General features: G+C 38.2%; 1 protein-coding gene across 1 annotated transcript in view; it reads left to right on the top strand.

Moving 5' to 3' along the window:
- Positions 1-27033, top strand: part of LOC108762128 (mucin-5AC) — a 72837-nt gene that overhangs the window by 1353 nt on the left and 44451 nt on the right. Inside the window, exon 2 of the mRNA XM_018508960.1 lies at positions 24557-24660. Coding sequence (XP_018364462.1) covers positions 24557-24660 — 104 coding nt within the window. The remainder of the gene's footprint in view (positions 1-24556; positions 24661-27033) is intronic.

Here is a 27033-nt window from a genome sequence, read left to right on the forward strand (position 1 = left end):
CCCCCCCCCCCCCCCGTACATCATTGCCCGTCTCGTTCCTTCTTTATAAACTTTTAATGACGGCAAAGCCTAATCGAGAAAACGAGCGAGCATGCCCAGCTTCGCGAAACTACCCGACAAAATCGACAGGATCTCGATGTTCGATACTCAACCAACCTTAACCATCACTTCGAGAAAACGTTCGTGCAATCTACAATAATGGCGCGTTGCGCTATATACTTCAATTATTATTGACTAATTTATCAATATTATGAGAAAAATGTGAACACGATACATTCACGATAATTTTTAGATAGTTGATTTTTAGGTAGAGTGGACCGAGACGAATTAGATCACAGAACGAATCGGATCAATGTAAAATTTGAGACAGTTGGTTGATATTTGTCATTAATTACTTTTTTGTTTCAAAAAAGCTCGTTTGAAACAAAAAACATAATAAAATTATCAATTTTCATAATGTTAAAATAATAATGTAACTTTCATTATTTTACAATGATGCATATTCAATAAAAAAAGTCTCAAGAAATTTAGCAAGGTGGTAGTAGATTCTCGACTGTGCGAACTATATTTATAAAAATAAATTTACTATATTTATACACTTTATTTAATTTTTCGCAAATGTCAATTCAACTATAATGGTAAAAAAATATTTCAACTAAGGAATGTACTGTAATATATATATAAAAAATGTTAGTAACTCTTTATTTATATTTCTGTACTTTTCGAGGCATGCGTAATTTATTTTGTAAAACAATTCTTAAAATATTAATATAAAAATATATTGATGACCACTCGATAGCCAGTAGCGATACAACATTGCATAAAGTAAGTCGTACGAGCAAGAAGTTGAAGTTCGAGCTCGAGTTCGAGCTCGCGGGAGCGCTTTCGATTTGCAACAAATCATTCAGCGTTTACACCCGGCTGCCCGTCCAGTTGAATTAAACTTCTACCGAGAACTTCGTTCTCCGTTTACCGGCTTGGAGGTATACATATACACTGGGTATAGCTAACCGTCTGTACCTGCGAACTGCTTCTCGAAGTTCGCTCCCAGTGCCTTCGTGCGAAAGCAGTTAGCTGTTTGACGTAGCGCTATGCTCGTTACGGACATGTTTGGATTAACATGCCTACGCACGATGTACGCGAGTAAAACAAATTAAAGCGATAAGTGGTATCTGATAGTTGGATATTTTTGTATATCTTGATACGTTTACATTTGAAACGGCACCTGATTACTGGTGATATTCAAATATATAATACTTAAATGCATTCGAAGGCAATACATTGCAGAACATTGTTGTAAGATTTACGAATTGTTAAGAAGGACTATTTGTTATTAGATAAAAAGATAATAATTATGTGTAGTTAGCATTTATTAGGGAAAATATATTTTTAGTGAAAGTTCTATATTTCGATATATCAATTGAATCTCTTTACGTACATTATCACTGGTTCGTAAATTTGGTCGTATACGAGCTATAGCTTTTCCTTTCCCTCGAAAAAGGGAGTAGCGACATAAACCCGTAACGTTCGACTCCTAAAGCACGATTAAACTAATCCTTACTTATTTGTTCCATGTTCCTCAGTGCGTACGTCCTCTGCTACTATTAGATATATCTTCTGATCGTTGTTTCCTTGGGGATGGTCCTGGGAAAATTGGGCAAGAATTCGAAGTTTCTCTCGTATCGTTGCTCTCTGTACTTTACACGATTGTAACAATGTTTCAAGAATTAGTATAATATGTGTATAATATTACATATATATGTATATGTTCAGTGAAATTTAATATACCATAATAATATCTAAAAAGATTGTAACAGTTTAGAAAAGACCAACTTCTTTCTTTGTACTGAGTAAAAATTGAGTCTAATTTATTAATTTAAGAGGTTAATATTCTTAATGTTAAACGATACACAAAAATACTAATTTACTAAAAACATGATTTTATGAGATATGATTATTTTTGACAAATCTGACTTAAAAATCCCTCATTGTCGAAAGCGTTAGTTACGAAATAAATGTGTATTGTGGGTGCTGTTTCGGTGGCGTTTAAAGGAGTACCGGTGTCGGAGGGTATACTGTGCGCCATTTAGTGGCGGCACTCTCTTTCATAAAAGACCTTAATAAAAATCCCAATCTAAACAAGCTTAATTTACGTCCGCCACATAATTACCTACCCTGAGGCATGACTTCCCTCGCTCACCCCCTCTGCCGCGAACTACCTCTGCTGGCTCACTCCTCTGCTGGCGCAGGAGAAAAGGCGAAGGGACGAGAACGAAGGAGATGCGCGCGTCGAGAGCGCACTGAAAAATCTAAGAGGCTTAAAGCATTAAAAGGGTTATATAACATTCATTACCAGCGGGTCAGCCTTTGTGAAATTTCCCTTGGAAGCTCCTTCACTCAGTGGACACGACCTTCTCTCGCCCCCCCTTGATTTTTCTCCTCCCAATCCTCTCCCTCGTCCTTTCGAGCCGCCATCTTCTTCTTGTCGTTCGCGCTCTCGCTCTTCCGTAGCATCGAGCGTCCCTCGTCTCTAGGGGTGCAGAGTAGTCACGTGATCGCACCATCGTCCGGCATAAGGGGCGATGGGATGGAAAGTGGCGGAGAAAGGAGAAGAGAGGAGGGTCCGCTTCTCTGATGAAGATGTCGCACACGCCGGGGACCCTGGCGAGATTACTCGGGTTAGAACCTGCGGACCCTGGTCAGGGCACATGCTAATTGCTTTATTTGACATCAAGAAATAATGTACTGCTGTTCTCTGGTACGACCGTCGCCGTGCGAGAACCCCGCGAGGAAACCAGTAGTCCTTCGTTCTCACATCGCATCCTTTCTCACTCTGCCACTCCTTCGACTATTCCTATAAATTCTCTCGCATCCCATGCCAAATAGCATTCTCTCGAAAATCTCATGGATTGCATCTCGTCTAGTACAAATATTGTACAAACATTAACATCTGTATTCATCGTTCTTATTCCGTAAGCGTATATATTACGATCAAAAAGATATACACGTATAAATTAAATGTACATAGGGTAACTCCGGTATCAGTAAAAACTTTGTACTATCTACTACTATGAAAAAAATATTAGAAATCCGAAATATTTTGTTTTCGTATTAAAAAATAAACTTTTTGAAATCTTGCACTTTTGCTATATATAGATAATGGGTGGGATATATGACAAAAATGCAAGGGTTTCAACAAACTAAACAAAGAATACGAAAGCAAAGCACTTATATTTTGCTATACAACATGCTTTACTATTCCTCTACACGTATCACGAAATAACCACTAGGTCTTTTACACGCCTTACAGTAATCATTTCATGTAGATTATAATTTATGATGCTATTTGTTACACACACAGTAACAAATCGATTCAATTCACAATAATTTCATTAATATTAATAGTAAGAAATTGAAATCATAACACTAATATAACATAAAGGCATGTAAGAGAGTAGTTGCGAGAAAATTACCCCCACTCCTTCTATTTTTTCTGACTTTCGCGGCGTAAATTCCAGCGCGGCGTATATACCGGAGTTACCTTATATGTAATTGAATTACTCGCGAAGGAATATTTTTATTGAATATTCGATTTATTTCTCATTCTTATAGAAATATCTTTTTTATTTGTCGTTACAATTTTTCAAAGGACACAGGCTATAAGCCGCGTCATATGGAATGCAAAGTACAGAGCAGTTTGGTTGTAAAAAAGACTTATGTTTTCACTCTCGACTTGTTGGGTGGACCCAATTTCATGGTGCTACGTGAGGCGACTGGTTACGTAAGCAGATCAACTAGAAGCCGAACCTAATAACCCTTAGTCGGACCAATAAACATTTTTCCGAGTTACATATGACGAAATTTGTATGCCAAATCGCGTATATCCAAGAGACGGTAGTGCGTTCCGACGCGAGGCACGCGCCTTTCTCGTAAATATGCCCTTGGTTGGCAAAGTGCTATCGCGTGAGAAGGGCAAAGGGAAAAGGCGGGGGAAGAAACGGGGTATACGGGGGTTTAGGGTCGATTCTGGGGTCGCCAAGGGTGCATTTCATCTTCGGAGGCGTCAGCTCGGAGACCGATCGACTATACGGCCGTCGGTTGGATCATCCATCTTTTATCGAATCGGACCTGATGGCCAGGCTGCCGCTACCGCTACCGCGGACTAGCAACTTTTGCCTCTCCGAAGACTCCTGAGCGCGGCACCTGAGTGTGTGTGTGTGTGTGTGTGTGTGTGTCGGCATGTAAATAATGGACAATGCTGTTTCGACGCGTTATGCCGTGGCAGCTTGTCAAACTTTCCACTCACATTTTGCGATGAGAGTTGCTTTCCCATTTATTAGTCGGATACCGTATCTAACGAAAGTATTCTCATGAAATGATCAGATAAGTTTGAAGACACAATCGTATTTACGATATATTAAATTGTCACGTAGTATATTTCCATCGATATACATGATTTAATAGTGATCAATGTTCCATGGATTGGGCAATCCATCTCTCGTCGAATGGAAATCCGACATACGTTGCCAGAAGCCGTTACAACCTCCTCAACTTTCGTCTTCGGTAGCGTCCATCATGTCAGGGATCGCTCTCCTAACCAAACATACATTAATATGCAAATACGTAGCTAGTATCCGTGAAAAAGTCGAGTCCATGATTGATGTGTACAGCTCTCTCTCTCATTAATTATTCAGTTTACTTTTGTAATTAAAGCATTTTAAATGTAAAATTCGCACAAATTTTTAGACTTGACAGATTTACTTGAATCTTGTAAACAATAATAATTTCATGTTTAATGTAAATTTTATCTTATTGTTAGCCTTAAGTAGGCAAATAAAATCATCTTTTTCTCGATTCGCTTGATCCAGCATCTCATTCATAATTCACCAAATTACAACGACCGCGTCGGTGAAAGAAGAAAGCGTTACATTAACATACTTTATTAATGACGATTCAGTATACTCGCGATGCGGTTGAAACAATGAGCCGCGCGGCGCGTTAACCGAGAAAATGTAACGATGCAGAAAAGCGAGGGAGTCTTGCGGGGTGTGGGACGAGAGGGTTTTGCGGGAGACGAGGGGCTATTTTTGTGGTTAGCGGGGAATAATTTAGGGGCGGATAATACGCGGAGGTCGTGCAATTTGGCCGACGTCGGTGACGGAGAGAGTGCGTGCTCGTTTTCATACACTTTCTCGCACGCGCGCGACGCGGAGGAGAACGGGGATGGCGGGACCAGGACGTAACGGAGAACGGGGCTCAGGTGTTCCACGGGATAATAGGCGACATCATCCTTGCTTCCCCGATTCTCCCTCCCCTTCTCCCCCTCCCGCCCTTGTACCGCATCGTCAAACCCTGATCGATGTAATATTCACGCTCGATACACGTCTCAGCTTCTGTAACTTGCTCTACGCTCCATACCTGCAAGTTTTCCCTCGAATCTCATCAGCGCCCTTTCGCATCTTCTCGATATCTTCGCCGTTGATTATGCCCTGACAGTAACGCGTCAGTTACAGAGAAAGAGAGAAAGAGGGAGAGTGGAGGTTCTTATATCATTTATCATATTAAATTGATATAAGATACTAGAAACTATATTATTTAGTAGTTTTGAAATATGAAAATAATTACAATATATTTTTCTTATTTATTTATTTATTTATTTATTTGCATATCATTTGGTCATATATTGAATAGATAGGTTACTTTTCTTTCAGGAGATACACAAGTGTTCTATCGTTATTTATTGAAAGTTAAAAAGAATAGAAGGATGTGTGTGTTTATATTGATTGTATCTCCTATAAAAGGGAAACAGCTACAAAATACTACATTAATTTACTGTAAAAGAAAACATTAGAAATCTATATATTTATAGAATTGTACGTATCATGGAATTTATTTCGAGGTATATTTTCTCAGAAGAGACGATCGCTGCTCGCGTTTTCCATGAAGAACGCTTTGACCCATGTTACCAGTCTTGTCCGTCGGTCAACTAATGTCGAGCTCTTTTCGCGTTTGTAACAAGCGGAGGCGGTGGGGTGTTGGTACTACCTCCGCGCGGCCGTATACTCATTGCGCGTGGTAAACACCCCTCTTTGTTGGCGGTCGGTCGGAGTTAAGCCGAGGTCTCCCATTAGCGCCGCTCGGAATTACAAAAATAACACTTGTCCCTGCAGCCGGGCGCCCACGGGCAGTCCAGTGTAGTTAAGTAAAATTAAGCTAAAATTTCCGACGAGCCGCGATGTACATTCAACCCCTTTTCCGTCAGCTCGTGGCGGCGGCCGCGCGTACACGGCTGGCCAACCCTTCGCCAGCGTCCAACCCTCTTCCTGCTTTCTCCTCCTCCGCCACCTCATCCACCTCTCCCTCCAGGAACTCACCGGTCTCTCTTTTCACATATACGTTACACTTCACGCTGCCCCTTTATGCTCCATGGGCATTAAATATTTACCTTTCAATGAATATGCAAATATAATTATTTACGCGCAATTTAGACGTTTTTACGCGTCCTGCGCGACGCTCGTATCCGTCGCCTCTTGATACACTTGCTACTTAAAATATAATAAATGCTGAACTTGATGTATTTATTTCATATCTATGTATCATCACGCATCATTTTTAATTGCCTTAAAATAAACAACTAAATTATTTATTTGGAATTTTTATTTAATTTTTTTCTGTTTTTAATCAAATGAGGAACAAGATGCGTATTTACAATAAAAAATGTAAAAATATCTCCGAATTATTATTCTCTGAAAGAAAATGAGATTGTCGAGATTATTATCTTAAAAACAGTATAAATACCTCAAAATTATTCTCTAGAGAGAGATGAAAAAAGTTATATTTCCAGAATGTGATATAATCTTTAAGAATATTGATATTCGTATCATATTCTAAGGAAATCTTTCACCTTTATTTTTCATTTTGTTGCACTAAAAATATATATTATATATTTATAAAAATATAAGATTATCAAATGTGTTTTGGATAGCCGTGTTTGAAGAAACATGTTTGAATCGAAAGACTCAATTTCGGCATTTTCGAGGTTCCAATCAAATTATATCTGCCAGAGGAACGGGAGCAGAGGAGCTGCTGTCAGCCCGTTCTTATCCTGTCGTCTTTCTCCGCGGGATTAACCTTTAACGTTAATTATCCGCCAACGTACCCGGGGATAGAGATCCCGGACTAGGGCGGCATCAAAGAACCGAGTGTTTAGCTGCAATATCTTTCCGCCGGGTTGCACATCGGGTGACCAGGAAAGGGGGCCAAGAGATTCAAAAGGTGATGTCGGCGAGGATGATTCGCGGTTAGCGAAGAAACTAAAGAACTCACCTTCAAGCATTCACTTTGTAATATTATCTCTTCTTTTTTTTTATTTAATTTTAATGGAAAAAATGTTAGATTATAACTCAAGTAATTCAGACGTTCTCTTGATATGAATATTTGAAGAGTTTTTTATTGCCAACTTGTAGGTTTGTTATGAATAACAAAATTAATATAAAAAATGTAATATTTAACATAAGTAGAGAATTGAAGAAATAATTGAACAAAGAGATAGACAATTAAAATTTTTACCTCCGGGATACATATCCTATTTCTTACAAAATGAGCAGGTTCTCTTCGTAAACGTACACGTATTATTTAAACCCTTGAATACAATCTGCAGTTTAATGACGTGACAATATGTATAATATTTAATGAAATTTGCTGATGCAAATAATGGATTGTTAAATAATAATGAAATTAAATACAATTCAATTGATTTAAAACTTCTTATACCTACTAAAAATATCATGCATCTTATACATCGGAGTTGAATTTCCGATAAATGACTGTACGTAGCTAGAGTCTCGATAGAAAGGCCCAAAACAGAGAACGGCGTTCAATTATTGATTAAGTCGAGCCATAATTACTCCGACGACTAGTGTCAGACAGAATGCAGCTACGCAGACAAATTGTATCTAATGACCATACGTCGATCATCCTCGAGCCGAGCAGGCGTTCCATGACTGCGTATTCGTGCTGCTGTCGTTAGCATCCTTCCGACTGACTCGACGGCCGACGTCCTACGGCGAACAATTTCGAGCGCGGCGAGTGAACGAACGAACGAGCGAACGAGCGAGCTAGCGAGCTAGCGAGTGAGTGAGCGACGAAGGGAAAATGTATTCGAGAGTTTCCAATTTGCGGTTGTGGCCTGAAGAGAACGCGGGGCGCACGGACGGGATTGGTCGGCAGTGGCGGAGTGCGGCGCGGAGCTCTATTATGGTAATTATATGATAAATACAACAAGGCCTTGGGCGCTGTCTTCTCCTTCTCGGTCCTCTTTTCAGTCACGCTCGTCGGCTCGCTCCTCACCCCCATCAGTGGCAGGAATCTCACGCTCCTCTCGCGACTTGGTCCCCGCCGTCTTTCCATCCAGGGTATTGTCGCTCTTCTCATTCTGCCCTTCCTCTTTCGCCCTCGCCACTCGTTCGGCCCCGTCTCGCGTCGCCGTTTCCACGAGCGAGCATTGGCGGTTTGCCTTAAAATACGCCTCCTCTCGCCTGCGCGGAATGCAATTAATCTTATTCCCTTTCGATCTCGCCTCCTCGCGGCACTCGTCCCAAAGGGATGAGTAACGTCACTGGAAGAAGTGTTGCCGACTTAATGAAGTACGACTTCTGATGCGTGCCCAGGCGTGGGTGTGCGCGCGAGAGGGAAGCACAGGGAAATGGAGAGAGCCCGCGGGAGGAAGGCGCGAAGAGAGCGAGCCACCCGGAAATCCTGGCTAACACCCGTTTTCATTATCACGGTACGTTACATTACCGGTCGCCTCTTTACAGCGATAAAGAGAGCGGATTAGATAAATAGGGTGTGCCGTTTACTAGCAACAGTTAAACTACAGTTCCGCTTCTCTTCTTTCATACCATATTGAAATTAAAAATATATAATATATAATGTATCTTTACGATACAATTTATTTCACGTCTTTAAACCAAGATTATCGATTTTTTTAAGCCATACGATTATAATTATTTTAATCTTACAATATCGAATTTAGGCGAGTTTGTTAATTTGTTAAGTGAATTAACTCTATCTTATTACAGAGCGCTTAGTATAATTTGTTTACGATTTAATTTTCTTGTCGGTCGTGCCTAGTCTATTTCTGACAACGAGAAACTATCGTTAACCTTCCACGGCGCCGCTGCTGTTTCGGTTGCCGCGATGGCACGGCTTATCTTTCCACTTTAGACGATTGTTCGAAACTCCTGTATCGTCGTGTGCTCGGTCGGCTCCCCGTTAACAAGCTCGGGCGACGACGTCGAGGCATTAAACGCGACGCGTTCGCGGCGTAAACTAATATTCCACGCGCGGCGCGCGGAGGGACGAATCGCGGAGCGCGCGGGCGGGATCATTATAAATAGTCATAATTACAACAGTCGCGCGTGCTTAATTCAATTAGGCTGATTAACGTTGTACGTTGCGCACCTAAACCCCAGCGTCTCTCTTGGCGCGCCTTCTCTCTCTTGGAGTTCCGAGGGTCCTGAGGGTGCACGCGCGCGCGAGCACGGCCAGAGCAGAGCGCGTAAAATATACCCGGTATCCTGGCCAGGATCCTCGAACTACGGTACCACGGTATTATACTTATGCATAGGCAAGTTATAGTCTGGCTAATATGATTATCTCTTCGACGGAAGACAGAGCGAGCAGGACGAGAGACTGGGTGCACTGCTGACGCCGGCGCGGCGGCTGCTCGTTGTGCGTTCCAACACGAACGAAAGATTATTTCCGCGTATTTAGAAAATCGAATCTTCTGCATTTTCCTTGACAAATACATCATTTTGTGTCACATCGATGTTCTTTATTGTCTACTTTTTTCTTTCTTTTTACTGGAAATCTATAATAAGAAAAATATTTTAACGCAAAGAGAAATGGCAAGATTATTAATGGTCGTGTGCTTGGGGGAGGCAAAGTAAGAGCGAGGAGGGTGCGTCGTTGGATTTGTCGCGGGCGGGATCGAAGCCGAATAAATTAGCCCCTCCGCGGCCGAGATATAAAATTTTGAATATGAATGGCCGGTTTTGCATCCGTGATGAGCTCTTATTCGGGAAACAAAGCGCAGCTGACGAGAACATATGTAGATGAAGGCGGGCGCGAGAAATCCATAATCCGCCGAATCCTTCGGCTTCTTAAACGCACCCGCGTCCTTTAACGTCGTTACGACAATCTATCTCGATTAATCCAACCGTGATCCAACGTGATCCAACGTGGCGTGCAAAACATTTCTTCTTAGGGTTTCTCTCTAGAAACCCTTTTTTAAATAGCAATCGCGTTTCAACCTTATGTTTGTATTACGCGATATACTTTACGACATCGAACACAGAGATATCGTTATAATTAAAACGATCGAACGAAATAGCAATCGCGTTTCAACCTTATGTTTATATTACGCGATATACTTTACGACATCGAACACAGAGATATCGTTATAATTAAAACGATCGAACGAACGTCGGCCGAACGAAGTCTGCGTTGACGTGGCTCATCGTTTCCCACCAAAGCCTAGAATGCCTCAGTACGGATTGCGAAGGGGATGAAGAGGGATGAAGAGAGAAGAGACCTCTCTCATCTCGTCTATCCCTTCCGCTAAACTCATCACCCGCCGGTAATTCCATCGATGCTTTAAGCATGAAGGGTCTCTTCAAGGGATGTACTCGTGGTTGTAACCTACTAAAGCGGGCTTAACGAAGAAATAGTTCCATTCGACTTTCGGTTCGACCGCAGCATTATATCCACTATTATATCAATACGTTATATCCTGACTAACATATACATGCAGGTATGCTGTATATAAAACAAAACTGTATAAAAAAACAAATTTTTTTTTACTCTTGTAGAAAGAGATCACTGATTGATGCTTTTTTAAAAAATATACTTTGCGAGTAAACTTAAAAATTGGATTATATACTTGGCCATAAGTATAAAACAGCTTCAATTTATTGCACTTTCAAAAAGGTGATAACAGAAGAGGAGGTTTAAATATTATAAAATTGTTATGAAAATAAATATTTTTAATTAAAACTATTTTTTAATTTACTTTTAGTATCGTCATTTAAATTCCATAATTATATTTGCATAACTTTTCAGTTAGATTATCATATTGTTACAACGTATTATATAATAATTTCTACAGATTAGCGCGATATTTGTTTGCAGTAGATAATTATAATAATACATTACGCTCTGTTTATATAATTACTCAATATAATACGAAAATTATGCTCTGTGAGAACACTATAAAAATAAGGCAAGAAAAAATATCGGTATACAGTAATATGTTACTAGCATACGAAATGCATTACGATTAAGCACAGATTGTACAGATCTCTTATTTCTTTCTGATCCTCTTTGATTTCTTGTCGCTCACGCATCTGTCACACGCAATACCAGAGAGGTTCTAACGATAACGCCGATCTGTCCTTATAGAAACGAGCCAGTCGGCATTTAATACCATTCCGTTGAATATTCCCTCGAATGGCCCTCGATATTGAATTGGCTCCTGCCTAATTGTAACCTCGCTCGTTGCGAGGGTCCCATTCACTTGTAAACGACATTTGCATAATTTTTACATTGGCTCTTGTGTAATCGATTTGAATACCGGTGGTGATCTCTCTTCCGTTTTTCTTTTTTTTTCTCTCCTGCCATTTGGACCTGTGTAAGTCTCGTCCCTCTTCCTGTCGATCGTTGCAGTTAGACTTGCTAAGTAATTATGCTAAATCGTACTTCAGCTGCTGCATATCTTTGATTGAATACGTTTAAAGTTATGTATACGTATAATGTTGTCATAATGTTTTGAACCATACTGCGAAAATACTTGTTAATTAATAATATGTCGAAATAGCATTAATAATAAAAAGATTTGAATACAAAAATTATTAAAATTATTAATCCAAAAATATTATTAAGCATCAAGATTCGCTTTTACTAAATATAGTTTTCTTAACTTTTTGTTGTATTAAAAACTATTAATACATTAAACTTATCCGAATTAATTCTAATCGTTCACGAAATCTCTTATATCACATCTGGTTTGTATTTCTCGTTGACCTTAAATAAATATTATTTACGATTGATTATTGCAAGTATTACTTTTTACAAACCATATACATATATGTTTATATCTATAAATTTTCCGTACAAAAAGTAATTCATTATTTTTATGCGGTGTACTTTTAATTAATTTTCTTAAAAGTAATAAAAACATATACATTAAAACTGTTAGTTAAATTATAGAATAGAGTGAGCAATTAATTATTTGATAAAATAATGCTTAACATGCAAAGGGAAACGACTTATTATCTGATCATAAATCGCTAATTCGCTTTCTGAGTATCCAAGAAGGCATAAAAATTACTCGCCATGCGTTTAAGTGAGTTTTAAAGTTTCCTCAAGCGTGAACGTCGAAAGCAGCGGTCAGTGACTCGAGTAAAACGTTAAATATCCACGACGAACGCATAAGCGGCACGAAGATTACTGTGTGGAGTCCTGTGTGAAATAAAGTTACGGGGCAACGTCGCTCGGCCAGCGGTTAATTTAATAAATTTTTTTCCGCCCCGAATAGAAGAGAAGCGAGATGAGCGAACGTGAAGGGAGACAGCGAAAAAGTTGTACACCAATTAACGGATTGAAGTGCCATCAGATGCAGGCTGGCTTCGAGAGGGTTCGGGTCGCGAAGTCCTCGAAGGGTTGGACTATCATTAGCGAGCCGCCACTTTAAGCGGCGGTCGCCCTTACCGCCAAAAAAAGAAGTTGAAAAGGCTCGCCTGGCCGACGTTCGTTTGACTCGTACTACTTCCGCTATAGATTGCTTCTCGCCGCGGCTATTCCTCGTTGGCAATAGTCGCCACTGTCAAACTTCGTGTTTTAGTTTGTATTGGATTATGAAGAAAAATTCTTTATGCTGTAAGAAGAAAATATTTCTAACAATATATAAATTTTAATACGTCTAATTGTGTGTAATTTCCGTTCAACAGTCGTAAAATTGTCGCGAAGTAATATGAAATGTACCCTGCTCAAACTTATTCTCTGCGTTGACAAGATGGTTCAACGTGATGACGATGGATTATCGAGGAACCTAAGACGAAGCTGAAAGGCTTGGGGCAATTCTGAGAAGGTTAACGTGGAATCGGAATGCGTAATGGACGGCACGATGTTGGATTGCTAATGAGCACCTGCCAAGAGAACTTTGCGTTTGCGATCTTTCTTAGCTTCGCGTCTTCTTTAAAATTTAAGCAGCTTTCTAATGCTGACAACTTGATTTTATATCTGATTGAAATACTTTTTTCAACAATATTTTCAACAAGATATCAAAGATTAGTTCAAAGAAGTGATCGTACAAATTATGTATGCATTGGCAAAAGATAACATCCTTGATGTTTATATACATATATATAGTAATATCTGCGAATATATTATATTTTTACCTTTATTACTATATATTAGTTTTTGCAAAGCGCCACAAAAATTACAAAGGCTAAAATTATATTTGTCATAACTTTTGCTTCTAAATTCTTAATTATTCTTTTACTCACGCTGAATTTTTCCCCGAGAAAACGGAATTCGCCTCTCGTATTGCTGGCGAAAAATCATACGAACAACACGGCATTCAGACTAGTAGCGTGCGATATGGTGCGTCATTCGTCAAAATGGGGAAAGTACGCCGGTGAATAAATACGTCGGCGTCGCGCATTAAACGTGTATTCGCGGATATGTCGAGATAACGTCGAGTCGATTCGTCCACTGCTCGGATCTGCCATGAAGAGCCAAGGGTGACAGAGAGGCAGGCAGGGAGAAAAAGAGGGGCAGTGGGAGGCAGATAAATAGAGAAGGTGGAAAGAGAAAGCTCGTCGCCGCGAGGCATGCAATGCCGGCTGCGAAACAAATGGAACGATCGCGACGGGGGTGGAAATAAAGCGTCCCTGTCGCGTTCTACGGCTGTGACTGAAGCGGAGAGGAGGAGAGAGACCAAGAATAAAAAAATATACACATACACGCGCGCGCACGCATGCTCTCGATCTCCGGATTGACGAGCGCTCGACCGTGCAAAAACGTCGAAGCACTTTTCCGTGTTCAGTGCTACATCCAAACTCTTCAACGTCGCGTCCGCATAGCGGTTGTTTCGACGAACCTGATTCATGGCGACAGAGGTACAATCGAGTATCGTTAATCGTCGAATGCATTCGTTTAAGTCTGAGAGAGGAATATAATAAAAATAACACACTATCTTTGCACTTAAATTTAGATAACAAATTATTATTTTACATTTATGTACATAATTTAACCAAATTATTATGTCCATTTTTTTCTTCGTCTCGAATTGAATACATTTATTATTCGCATATATTATTATTCTGTATGAATTTGTCGGGTTTTCGCCGATCGTTTCCGATAGTTTATATCCGGAAGTAGACTGATATTATTACGGATTCATTCTTTTGCCACCACGGATGGAAATGCCGTCTGTGTTCGTGGTGCGGGGCGTCGTGTGTGCGTACACAGGTGCGTATAGGACCTTCAACAGGTGGTCACTCGTAATCGTGGGGGTTACGCCGCAGCCCGGTGGCTACCCATCCGTCAAGGGCTTTGTGTGCCCTTGCGCGCACCACTACCGGTGGCCGTGGGCGCCCATCGTCCTCGAGAAAAGCGGTGTTTTTCCTCTCCTCTCATCCTCTCAGTCTGAAATGATCATCCCCGACTACGCGCCACGCCGAAAATCATACTCGATTCTAGTGACTGGTACTTCAGCGACTTTTCGCGACTGGAACAATGCTCTCGTTAATTAAGATTTCTTTCCGCGGATTCCCTCATCCTTCATTCCCTCCCTTCTATTCTAGCCGTGGAACATCTCTCTCTCTCTCTCTCTCTCTCTCTCTCTCTCTCTCTCTCTCTCTTCTTCTTCTTCTCTTAAAAGCTTCTTACTGGCAGAAGTACGGACTTCTTCAAACGAGAGAGAGACAAAAGGACAGCTTATTTCAAAAGTTTTTCTTCATGCTTACAAAGAGAAAAATTTGTTGCTATTATTAAAACTGACAAGTGTGCAGAGTATATTTGGAACATTTTAATTCTCAATAATATATTTTATCTCTTAAGTGATGTCCTTATCTTTTACGCGGATTACTAACGTTTCTAAACAATAAAAATAAGTACCAAAAGATTATTTAAGCATGGACATGATTACTACTGTGCAGTAGTCCAAATTTAAATCGTGAGATCTTTAAGCAAGAGTAAAATTTTCATAAAAATACTTCTTTTGGAAGGAAAATTTTGTGGTGGCTTCGAGAGTTGAGTACACGACCTTCGAGGTTGACGAGAGGGGAGAGCAAAGGCGCACAGAGATCCGGATTTAAGGCGGCGTCCGTGAAAGCTCTCTAGAGGCGCCAGAGAGTTGGGTTGGGGGTAGTTTAAGAGAAAGAGAAAATGGCTGGGGATGGAAAAGCAGGCAGGAGAACGACAACGACGAGGACGGGCGTGTTGGAGTGTAAGTGCTAAGATCTCGGAGTGCATTAACATGCCCCGGAGGCAAGCTGAATACAACCCTTCTTACATCCAGATCTCAAGCCGAGACCACCGTCAACCGAGGGGCGGAGAGGCGGGTGAGGGAGGGAGGGAGGAGGTTGGTAACGGTGACGTTGGGGCAGAACACCGCAGAGATTCCCATTTAATTACATTAAAAATGTTTTATCCTTCGGCCCTTTCTTCTCTGTCCCTTGAGATTCGAGACAACGATATTTTTTCGTGGACGGATTAGAGAGTATTATTAGTCTTTTCCATAATTCGCAATGAGAGATAATCAAAATATGTTTTTAAAACAATATATTATGTGATATACATTTTGTATGAGGAGAGAATTCCAATGTACGTACATATTCAAGAAATTAAAAATATTATTAAAAATTATCATTAAAATTGAGAAATGTGGTTGTTTTAAAAAGAGACTGAATTTTTATTTAATTACTTGTATTTAATCGTTTAGTTTGAAAATATATTAGAAAATAAAAGAAAACAGACGATTATGATAATGTTGATATTTACATATACAACATATTTACAAGAAAAGATGATCCGTAACCAAATGTGCGTAATTTGGAAATATATTCAAGGCGATGCTAGAAAAGTCAGAAAGCCATCACGAAAATGGTTTGGACTAGCAGCTCGCCTTACATTATTTAGAAGGATCCGAGGACTAAGACGTCGAGCACCGGCGCATGCTAATCACTCGACCCAGATTGAATAATGAATCAGTATTCTTTCCCTTCTTTCTAGCTACCCACACTTTCTCATTGCGGTCGTCCTCGGCGGAGCCCCGCCGCTACGTGACAGGCTTTTTATTACCTGGTGGAAGAATGCCTCCTTATTCCTTCGTTAGAGCCAGCCGGTGGTCGTTATTCATACATATATGCGGCCCGTGCTGCTTCCGCCATTAATGTCCTTGCATTCCAATTACTGATACAGAGGAAATCTTTTATAACGAAAAACTGGTGGAATTTTAAAAGATAAAGGGAATTAATATCAACGTTAATTAATTGACGAAAAATATTCTATGTCTACGTTGATTAAAAATAATACAATGTCTTTATTAATGTGCAATTGAATTGAAGTGAAAAAAAAACATATGTAGTTAATAATTAAAGGAAAATTTTAGAGTATGAAATTCTTTATTGAATTTTACAAGAATCATAAATAAATGTAACTTTATGCATAATAATTATTAATTAATTCAAAGATGTTTTGTATTCACATCGATTATTAAAGACGAGAACTTAAGGCAGACGCATCTCAACTAAAGGACCATCGCATGGGAGGGCGTTAGCATAATGTCTTCGGGTTTGATACACACATAACGCGCACACGTACAACGCGGATACGTATAAGGTGCTGGCACCCCGCATAGTACTTTACTCCTTAGTACTTTGTGTGCAAATTATGCCCAAGACGAGACAGAATGGAAGAGCCTGGGTTTCGCGAGGATGAAGCGAGCCCCTCGATGTAACCTCTTCGTACGAGATTCGAATGAAAATTTAAGAGAAAGAGTTCACTGCGATGCAAGCTTTTCGTTTCGTGACGTCTGGAGATGTCGTTTTATCAAAGCGAGATTTAATTCAAAATAAAATAACTTGCGTATACATTCGAAATAAAAAGGCTATGCTGAAATATTTTCAAACAGCAAGTAAATGTTATTTGGCGAATAACAACAAACGACTTTATTGCTGTGCTAGTTTATATTAATTTCCGATAAATTTTATTAGTACAACATACAAGATAAAACTTTTAGTTAAAAAGAAACAGTCATAAAATATATAAACATAAAGTTATATAGCAGAAGCAATTATAGGTACGGATATACAAAAGAATTCTATAGCATTTAGGCACTTTATTCTTACAATATAAAGTGGGTTAATGAAACGCATGAAAAAGAGTAATCCAAGATCTTTAAAAGGATCAAGAAGAAGATTACAGTACAGCCTATCATAAAGGCTTGAATTAGCTTTTGAATTAACTTTTACGCGTGCCTTAACAATTTTAATAACTGCAAGAAAGTGAGAGAGAGAGGGGGAGGAAGAGAGAGAGGAGAGATAAAGAGAAGATTCGTATTATTGCTCTTTAGGGATCAGGGTCTCTAGTTCTGCGACAAGCTGTACTCTTCATCTTATAATAACAGAGGCCTACCCTTCCTCGAATGCCAGCGTTGTGTTCTCCATGTTCTATGTCTACAGGCACTGCTTAAGCTAGGAATCTAGCTGATTCGTGCGCGGAGTACACGTTATACACCTGATTATTTATATTTTAACACTGTAACGTTTTACCTTGTTTAGTATAAGAAAGTTTTATGAAATATCTTTAACAATGTTATCTATGTATCAATTTTCGTGTTTTATCAATTAGGCAGAGAAAGTAATATAGAAAGAGACCAGAGATAATTATAAAATAAATATTTATTAAAGAATTAATAGTCAAGAATATAGAGAACGTTTTAAGTAAATCCAAATTGTGTACAGTAAAATGGCAAAAAATATTTAAAAAATTATATATATATATATATGTATATATATGAACAAATACTGTTTTTCACCTCTATGAACAGTAAAGGGATAGTAGACTGTAATCTGGAGAAACTCTCCCATTTCTCTCGTCAGTCCTTAAAGTCGTTTTAGGGGAAAACAAGACATTTATAAACACCCACCACGAGATTAGATTTGTTAAGATAATGAGGCGCCTGGTTTAGCGAAGAGCTTCCACCGTGCCTACAACTATCACCATGAAGAGCCTGCAACCGCCGTCTCTCCTTAATCCCGGATATGACCTCGCACGGGGGAACGGTTAGACCATTGCAGAATGCAGACTTGAAGGGGTACGTGTGCTCGCGAGCCTTCCTAACGAATTCGCTGAGACGAAAACTCGTCATCATTACGAGTGTTGCAGACGTTACTCGTAGAAATACATTGCAACATGCTTTTAACATTTTGAACCTACGTTTGCTAAGTGTGAATATATTTGCTTAGCAAAATAGAATATACCGTGGTAAAAATTTAAAACAATATAGTTAAGAAGGTATACACCACGAACGCCAGATGAGAATGGCTTGAAAATTTATTTGTATTTGAAATATTACAATAAAATAGACGTTTCGGTCTTAAATTAGACCTTCCTCAGTATTACAAAAATTGTCAACAATAATTTATTACGCATATAATTAGTTAAAATTAACGAATATAAGTTCTATATATTGTCAGCAGATGATTTGATAACGCTCTTAAATAGATTTGATTATGATAGACGCAACCTTACATATTGAATAAGCTATATATTTGCTTAGCTTAAAATCTTTCCGCAATAAATTCCGTATAAATCATACTCAAATTTAAAAAATTAAAAAAAGCTTTGATTGTAAATAACGTAAAATATATATTTATAATTGTTTTACTCTCATCTAATATCCTGTTGTAAATTGAATTTTATTTTTAAGCTCCACGCAAATAGGGTGACAGGGCGATTCGAGAGTGTAAGGATAAAGGCAAAGAGCTCGCGAGAGTCTATGACCCTTGAGAGAAATGTCGAACCATGGTCGATCAGGATTTATCCTTACTGCGATGCAGGCGGCCATATCCGACGACGCGTTATTTCAGCATCGGTGGAAAAAACATAATAAAATTTAACGGTCCGTCAGGCTGCGGCATTCCCGCTGCCGGAGAGTAGCCAATAAATACTGGGAACAAGGCGGCTACAAATCTCAAGATAAACAGGAGCCCGTATTTTTCTACCCCCTTGACTTCCGTCGCGCTCCTCGCGCTTTCTCCGAGCTTTTCGTGGAAAAGGGGTCTGCGCTGCCCTTTTTACATTCCTCGTATGAATTATTAGGTGACCGGACTTAAGGGGTGGACACGCCGCGGTATTTAATTTTCACTCCCCATTAAAACAGGACGAATTTTTCCCTAATCGCATCCCTGACGATGAAAGTGCGGTCGGCAGTTTGTCACCGACCCTTCGTTCTATTATCAATGTATTACCGCGCCTCGCATCAGCGAGTCGTACATTAATTTAGAGAGCTCGGCTTTTCGACGTGATTGCTTATCGAGTAAGAACATTTTCGGTGTGCGTATTAACGAGACGAGGGATCTTCGGTGCGAGACGAGTACGTAGGCAACGCCAATTAAGGAGGACGGCGAGGTTGTGAGCACCGGGATATAGCTAAGGTCTAGCGACTCCCGATGATGTATGTGGTGGAAAATACTGGAAGGCAATCTGTCACGCCATCGACGTCCCACAGGCAGGTGCCTCTACTGTTCTCCAGTCTTCTTCGCTCCTCTCCTTTGCGACTAAAAACGTATGAGTATCATAATACGAGTAATTCTATCCGTTTATCATGGAAAAACAAATATTGTTCTAGGTATTTTAATAAGTATTAATAGTTAATTATAGTCGATTAAATTATTTTTTTTAATAATTTTAATTAATATTTAACAAAGATATTGTTATATCTAATAATTTAATTGAATATAATACCTCGTGTTTTATATTTAGTTGAATATTCTTCTCATATTTTACTGTGATTGGTCAATTCTTACAACTTTAATCATTTACAACTAGGTTTACGCAATTGTAGAATGGACTTACGATTTGTAGAAAATTTAAATAAATATGTAAATGAATTGTCAAATAAAAAGTTCTTTTGAATATCTCTGAAGACACAACTGGCATCTCGTCTCTTTTCTCGATACACGGTATACATGCCTCTCTTTTCATCTCTTGTAGTCTTTTTCCACCAGTTCCTTTCGGGTATATGGCTGATTAAACGCGCAACTATGTAACGTAACGCAAATATACTGGCCTCGGGCTTGCCTTGCCTTTCCTTTTTCGACGTTCCTCATCCCTGACGGTAGCTCGAAGTCGTCCCGTTCTCGATTCCACCTTTCGACTCTCTTTGAATTCCAACCCCGGTCACTTGACGGAAATATTTATCGAGGGTCTCCGACGGGGCTCTCCTCCTCCTCCTCCCTCGTTGCTCTGCTTCGAGCTAGATAGGACGACGACAGAACGAGACGCGGTTCCACGTAGTTCACTCCGATACCTTTCGTCGAAGCTCGACTACTGTTCCCTCTTCGACTATCACGCTCGTTCTCGCTCTCGCGAGTTCTTTGATCCATTTTACAGAGTTTGTTCGGCACGGATTATTTACTCTCTTAATTACATTTCGATTCTATCTCCTCTCGTCTTCTCAACGTTCATTCGTTATACGACTGAATGACTGATTGTCAGTTCGGCCGTGCTTGCTTTTAATGCGTTGGTAGGATCGAGCTATATAAATCCCACAGTATTCTACATCGTAGATATATTTATATTAAGTATATAATCTTCTATTTATAGAAAAAGTATAACAAGGATGATAACTGTTAAAAAATTGGCCTTTATATATTTTTTACCAAATAAAATTTTGAATATGAATAGACAATACACTTCTACGTCTGATATCAATTTCTATGTTCTCTCTCTATGACTAATATTGATATTTTTTTTAATACATATAAGCATGCGAGTGTATAGATTTTTTGTATTAATTTTGGTGAGCGCGTTTCGATATTTTGACAAGATGATGACGTTTTTATATTCTTTGGTTTTCTCTCATCCTTTCTTAGCCCACGACGGCGGAGAATGAAAGCGCCAGGACCTGATTTACATTTCTTTCTCTCGTCGACATAAAAATTCCGCGGCGATAACTTCCTTTGTTCCACCCTCCGTGGTCGCGGGAACGACCGACCCCTGCGGCTCAAGAAGAGGGGAAGGGGGAGCCGTTGTAACCTCGTCTAGTTTCTCGTCCATATTACATTTTTCCATAATTAAAGGCAATACATACCTCTTGGTGGCAGACGCGAATCATCTCTTGTCGTCGGCCACGATGGAGAAATCGAAACTTGTAATATTGGCAAAATAATATTTGTCTAATGTGTAGTTGAGATTGTATATTAACTATTAAACGTAATATAATGTACAGTATACTGTGCTAACTGTTTATATATAAAATGTGAAACTTACAAATTAATAAGAATGTTAAAGAATATGAAATTTTAATATCTTATATTTAAAAATTATTTTTATTATCGTGAACGTGTACGTATGTTAAACATCTACATAGATTATTTAAAAAATGAAAAGTTTTCATATATGAGAAAAAACATTTTATTTTTATTTTTAACATCCTGTTACGTAGTTGTTTAAAATCATTATATATAATGTGCATATAGTCATGTATAAGACAAAATAAAACGACTAAAATAGAAACGATTAATTACATTACTAAATAATATAACATTTTTATATTATTTGAATACATTTTTAATATAATAATTAAAAAACGATGTTTTTATTAATATTGACAACACTAATTACATAATTATTATATTTTTTTATTAGATATGTCCGAAGAAACTATCATACGATCTATCTGCGTATTATATTTGTGTTAATAAAGATTCAAACGCGAACAAACGATGACGCGATAATTTATTAGATTTGAACATTCTCTTCTATACGACATTCTACGCGAACGTAAAATTCAGGGCCTAGTATAAAATACCAATCACCCGAGCAGCTTGATCACTTTTTAAGTTGAGTGATAATTACCATTATATTTTCGCGGAAGTTTTCGCAATCGCACTTGAGAATTACGTCAGAAGCGTCCGGAACGACGATTGAGCGAACCGTAACCATGCGACGTTTCGCAACTTTATACGTTCCTGATAATCTCTCGGAGAGCTCTCGGACGGTTATTCGCGGTGGTCGTCGGGGATTTATGAAATGGCAATAAAATTTATATGACTCGGTGGATCGTTAGGGGTGCAGTTCGCTCGTTCAGATTGATGTCGGTTGTGCCGCGAGTCTGGTCCACTTGCCCGAGGCTACGTTTGTTTCTCCCTGCGATCGTCGCAGAACGATCCACGCTCATTATTAATCCCTTGGAAATTACGACAGTCATTTTACAATCACCGTGTAGAATGTAAAAGAACTAAATTTTCTCTCTGATATATTTTATTGAATCAATTCGGTATTTTGTAGATTAATATAGTAATGCATATTGTGCATTGTATGCTTTTTTTCTTTTAATCGCACAGATTGAGCCTTAGGATTTGCATTGGATATATAAAGTTTAGAATAGAGCGGGGCTATTCCGTCAGTTTCAACTTTAAAGTAATACGAAAATTTACAATAGTAAACAATATCTCTTTACAGTGATGTGCTTATAATTATACATTATACATGGTTGCTCCTTGAAAACACAAGCATAACCTTTAAATAATCAACATGTACTGTTCAGAAACATAAACATTATCACAAAAAATGGACAAAAAAGCCCCGCTCTATCTTATATTATATTTACATTAGTTCTTGTATGTAATCGTACGTTTTATAAGCTCTCATTAATTATTATCATATATTTTATTCAATGCAGTAATTAAGTAATTTAAAGATGTTTTATATATATTTTCAAAATGTTTCCAAATTTACAAAATTATGAAAAAATTACAGATTATTTTAAATCAAGTTTAAAATGAGCGCGAGTGTGACAGCGCACTGGTCTATCACGCCAAAAGTCCCGGGTTCGATTTCAATAGGGAACTAAAATATTTACGCTCATGTCTCCTCTCAGAAAAGGCCATCAACCTCCCGAGAGCACAGAAACATCTTTCGAAAAATCCGCCATTCGGAATCGGCGGATTAAAACTGTAGGTCTCCATATGCTCGTGGCAATTGAATAATCAACGTATGCATCACAAGCATATAAGAGAGGTGTAACACAGCCCAAGGGCCTAATATAAGAAGAAAAAGAAAAAGTTTAAAAATAATACGATAAATTTAGTGACGGTTTACTATGTGGATCACGAGTAATTTTAATAAATTGTAGCATTTTTGCAATCTGTGCTCTAATAAGAACATATGCCATGGAAATATTATATATTACGTATAAAATAAATGATAAAAATCTCAATTTTTTAATATAAGTATACATTATGCATTCAAGATTATTTACGTAGAGTTACATTGCGATGTATGTACTATTGTCCGGTAAATAAACAAAATATTTATTTGTTCTGTATCTTTGTAACTAATCAGTGAATCGCAATGAAACTTTGCATAAATTATTTTGAATATTTAAGGTACTTATAAAAGAAAAATGTAAATTTTTTTTATCATTTCTAAATTTAAGTTTTTGATAAAAACAATAAATAAAATTAACTACAAAAATGTGTTATTAAATGAAAATATAATTTTATTTACACAACTTTCAAATAGTTTATTTGAAGAGTAAAAATTAAACATACTTTCATAAATTTAATTTTCTTTACAGGAATTGTATGTCAAATATATCCTTAACTAAATTATGTAATAAATTTATTTATTGTATATGCAAGTAAGTACATGTGTGTGTGCGAAGAGGATTTATATATTCAAACATAATGCAGATCAATTATTATTAAAATTATGCATAATTATAAAATCAATTAGACGGAATAAATAAATTTATTTATGTATATAAAAGTTGATTATTTTGGAATTTTTAAACGAGTCTATATTTTTACAAGATAAAAATATTTAATTTCAGCTTTTATTAATATGTTATACTATTTAATCTTTAATAAATATAGCCGAAAGAGTTTGCGACGTATCTTATGCATAATCTTGCTTTCCTATCGTTTGAGCTCGAGCAGTGAGAAGCGAAAAAAAGTGCTTCTGATAACTCACTTATGCAGTGAATCACGCGTGTGCTCTGCCGAGCATGATGCCTCGAGGACATGTCTGCTCTACCTGTTGCTCAATTCCCCATCGACGGTAGCAAGTATCGCACGAAGAATTCGACGATCTCTCCTTCTCCACGCTTCCTCCCACCTATCACAACGTGGAAGAATTCGCAAACCGCTAAAGTGACTGCAATGAATTCTCAGAAAATAAAATGATTTTCAGCGACAATAAACAGGCGATATCAATTAATCATAGTGTCACGAATAACCGTGTTGCGTTCGTTTTGTTGCAGGTGGACGATCGAGTCAGATCACCGGGAACATCACGATCATGTCTGACCGTTACTACCATGTCACTTTCCATCTCGCCATCTAGCCCCGAAGAACCTGTTACGCTGTAAGTAATATAATATGTATATAACATAAATTTCAGAGCCGTCTGCTATGTGGTGCTTCAGATGTTGTTATCAAGATGGACAATATCAAATATCTCTATCTGATATCTATCTCTGCTAGAATAGCTCTGCTTTCCTCCTGTTTGTAGATAATAAATTAGGATCGAAGAGACGCGCGAAACGATACATTTTTATTATAGATAAAATGAAATTTATCTTTATATATAACATGATCAAGGTATTTTATAGAACAATATAATGACAATTTATTATTTCTATAATGTAGTAAACTATGCCTAAATGCTCAATTTTTTTAATTTATTAAAATAATGTTGTTTAATTTTTAACGTAAAAATATAACTTAAAAAATGAAACAAACACGACAACACATGAATATTTAAGATATAATCTTTTACTTGAAAAATTATAAGCACTATAGATGTATATTATCGTATATGGCTACATATTGCTCAATAATGACACAACTAAAAAATTGTCATTTTTTAGTTGCTTATCGAAAAAAAACTGAAACATAAAGAAAAAAGAAAAAACATACACTTTAAAAAAACATTTTTTTATTCCTTTATACAAACAGTTATTACGCTAAAATTTCAAAATTAATATTATAAAATTTAATTACTCAAAACATTGAAATTTATTTTCTAGAAAAACTTTGTTTTTTAAATTGCGTTGTTGTAGCAAATAAGCAATATGTGTAACATAAAATATTTTACAAAAGCTTCTAAAAAACATTGAAATTTATATAATACAAAAAAATATTAATTATAATTTGCTACATGCATAACGAAGAATACAGTGATTCATATCTCTATATTGTCTAAAAAAATAAAAAGTCACGATAAATGCAGGGATGAGACCGCGAACCTTGCAGCTTCCTTTCCGCGATCCAAAAAGCCACTCAGGCAAATTAGTCCTGCAATACAGCAATGGTGTTCTCGTATGGTGCTACACCCTCATTATCAGGCGTTTCTTCTCTCTTACTGTCACCAGCTCGGCTTTCCATAGCATCGCATAGATGGTATAGGGGCCACACGGCCAGAAAGATGCACGGGGAGAGAGAGGTGATATTTATGCCAGTTTTTTATTGCGCTTTAGCCCGAGAGAGCAGAATGGAAACAATATGTCACCCGGGTAGGGAAAGCAGGGTGGTAGCAAGATGGGAGAAGGAGGAGGCTGTGCGAACTTCTTGTAGGTGGCCCGACCGGCGGTACCTAACGTTAATACTAACGCCTCCGCCGTGCTAGCGCCCTCCGACCGACGTCATGATTTTAAATGAACAACCCCCATTTCTCCCTTTTAGCTCGAAAACATGGGCGAACGACGGGATTGCCACCGTGCGTTTCGCGATACCGTGCATTAAGCGATTTTTGAATTTGTTTGCATCGTGCAATTATTGCCATTTTAAATTATTCAGCGTAATTGATTGACGCAGCATACAAATAAGAGTATGTACAAATATTTGTAAGCTTTAAGTAGAATAAGTCAAAATAAATTGTCTCGTTCGCACAGTATGAGAAGATTTTAATTTCAATGTAACAATAATCGAAAAAAATAAATAACAGTAATTAAGGTACAATGTTAATTAAAATTTTTGACAATTGCATTTTTTGTACATAAATAATTTGGAAATTTTTTTCAGTAAACGATAATTAGGTAACTCAGCTTTTTTCTGGAGAAATTTTATCATAACTTATATTTAAAAAATACGAAGACGTACAGATGTCGAAGTAAGAAAATGAATTTGTGTAGAGAGAAGACATTTGTGGCGCGTGCATTCTTGCGAGTAAATATAGATCAAACTATATATATATACATATATATAAATAAATCTCCGGTAATCTCCCGCGGCAAGACCGAAATATTCGAGGTTGGACAATTTCCGGTGGTTCTGCTTATCGTTCGGAAGTGCGCGGAAAAGAAAAGGAAAAAAAGGAGAAACGAAAAAAAGGAAAGGAGGGAGGACTCGTTATTCGGGGTCTCAAGAGTCATCGGATAAGTGCATATCGATTTCTCCCTATTGGCGAGGGTCGGGCCGTCGTCGGTAAGATCGAGGCGAATGGGAAAAAAGAAGGCGGTAAAAAGGGCAAAGGCTATAAGTAACGGACCGTCTGGTGGAAAGCGCTCGAGGGCGAACAGTGATTTAGAGAAATTAAAACTTTAATTCATGTTCGGGTTCATGGGGGGTTGTGTCCTCTATCCCCTGTCCTCTTTCCCTTCCTGCCCAACCACTGTTCCACCCTGTGGCATTCTCTGTCCCCGTCGATCGACCGAAATCTCGCTTAGCGCGTAAATTGGCAAACCTAACTAATGCTCCTTTTGCTTTGCTATTCTCGCGGCTCTTCTATATTTTCATA

This window comes from Trachymyrmex cornetzi, unplaced genomic scaffold, assembly GCF_001594075.2.
Source record: "Trachymyrmex cornetzi isolate Tcor2-1 unplaced genomic scaffold, Tcor1.1 scaffold11, whole genome shotgun sequence".
NCBI lineage: Eukaryota > Metazoa > Arthropoda > Insecta > Hymenoptera > Formicidae > Trachymyrmex > Trachymyrmex cornetzi.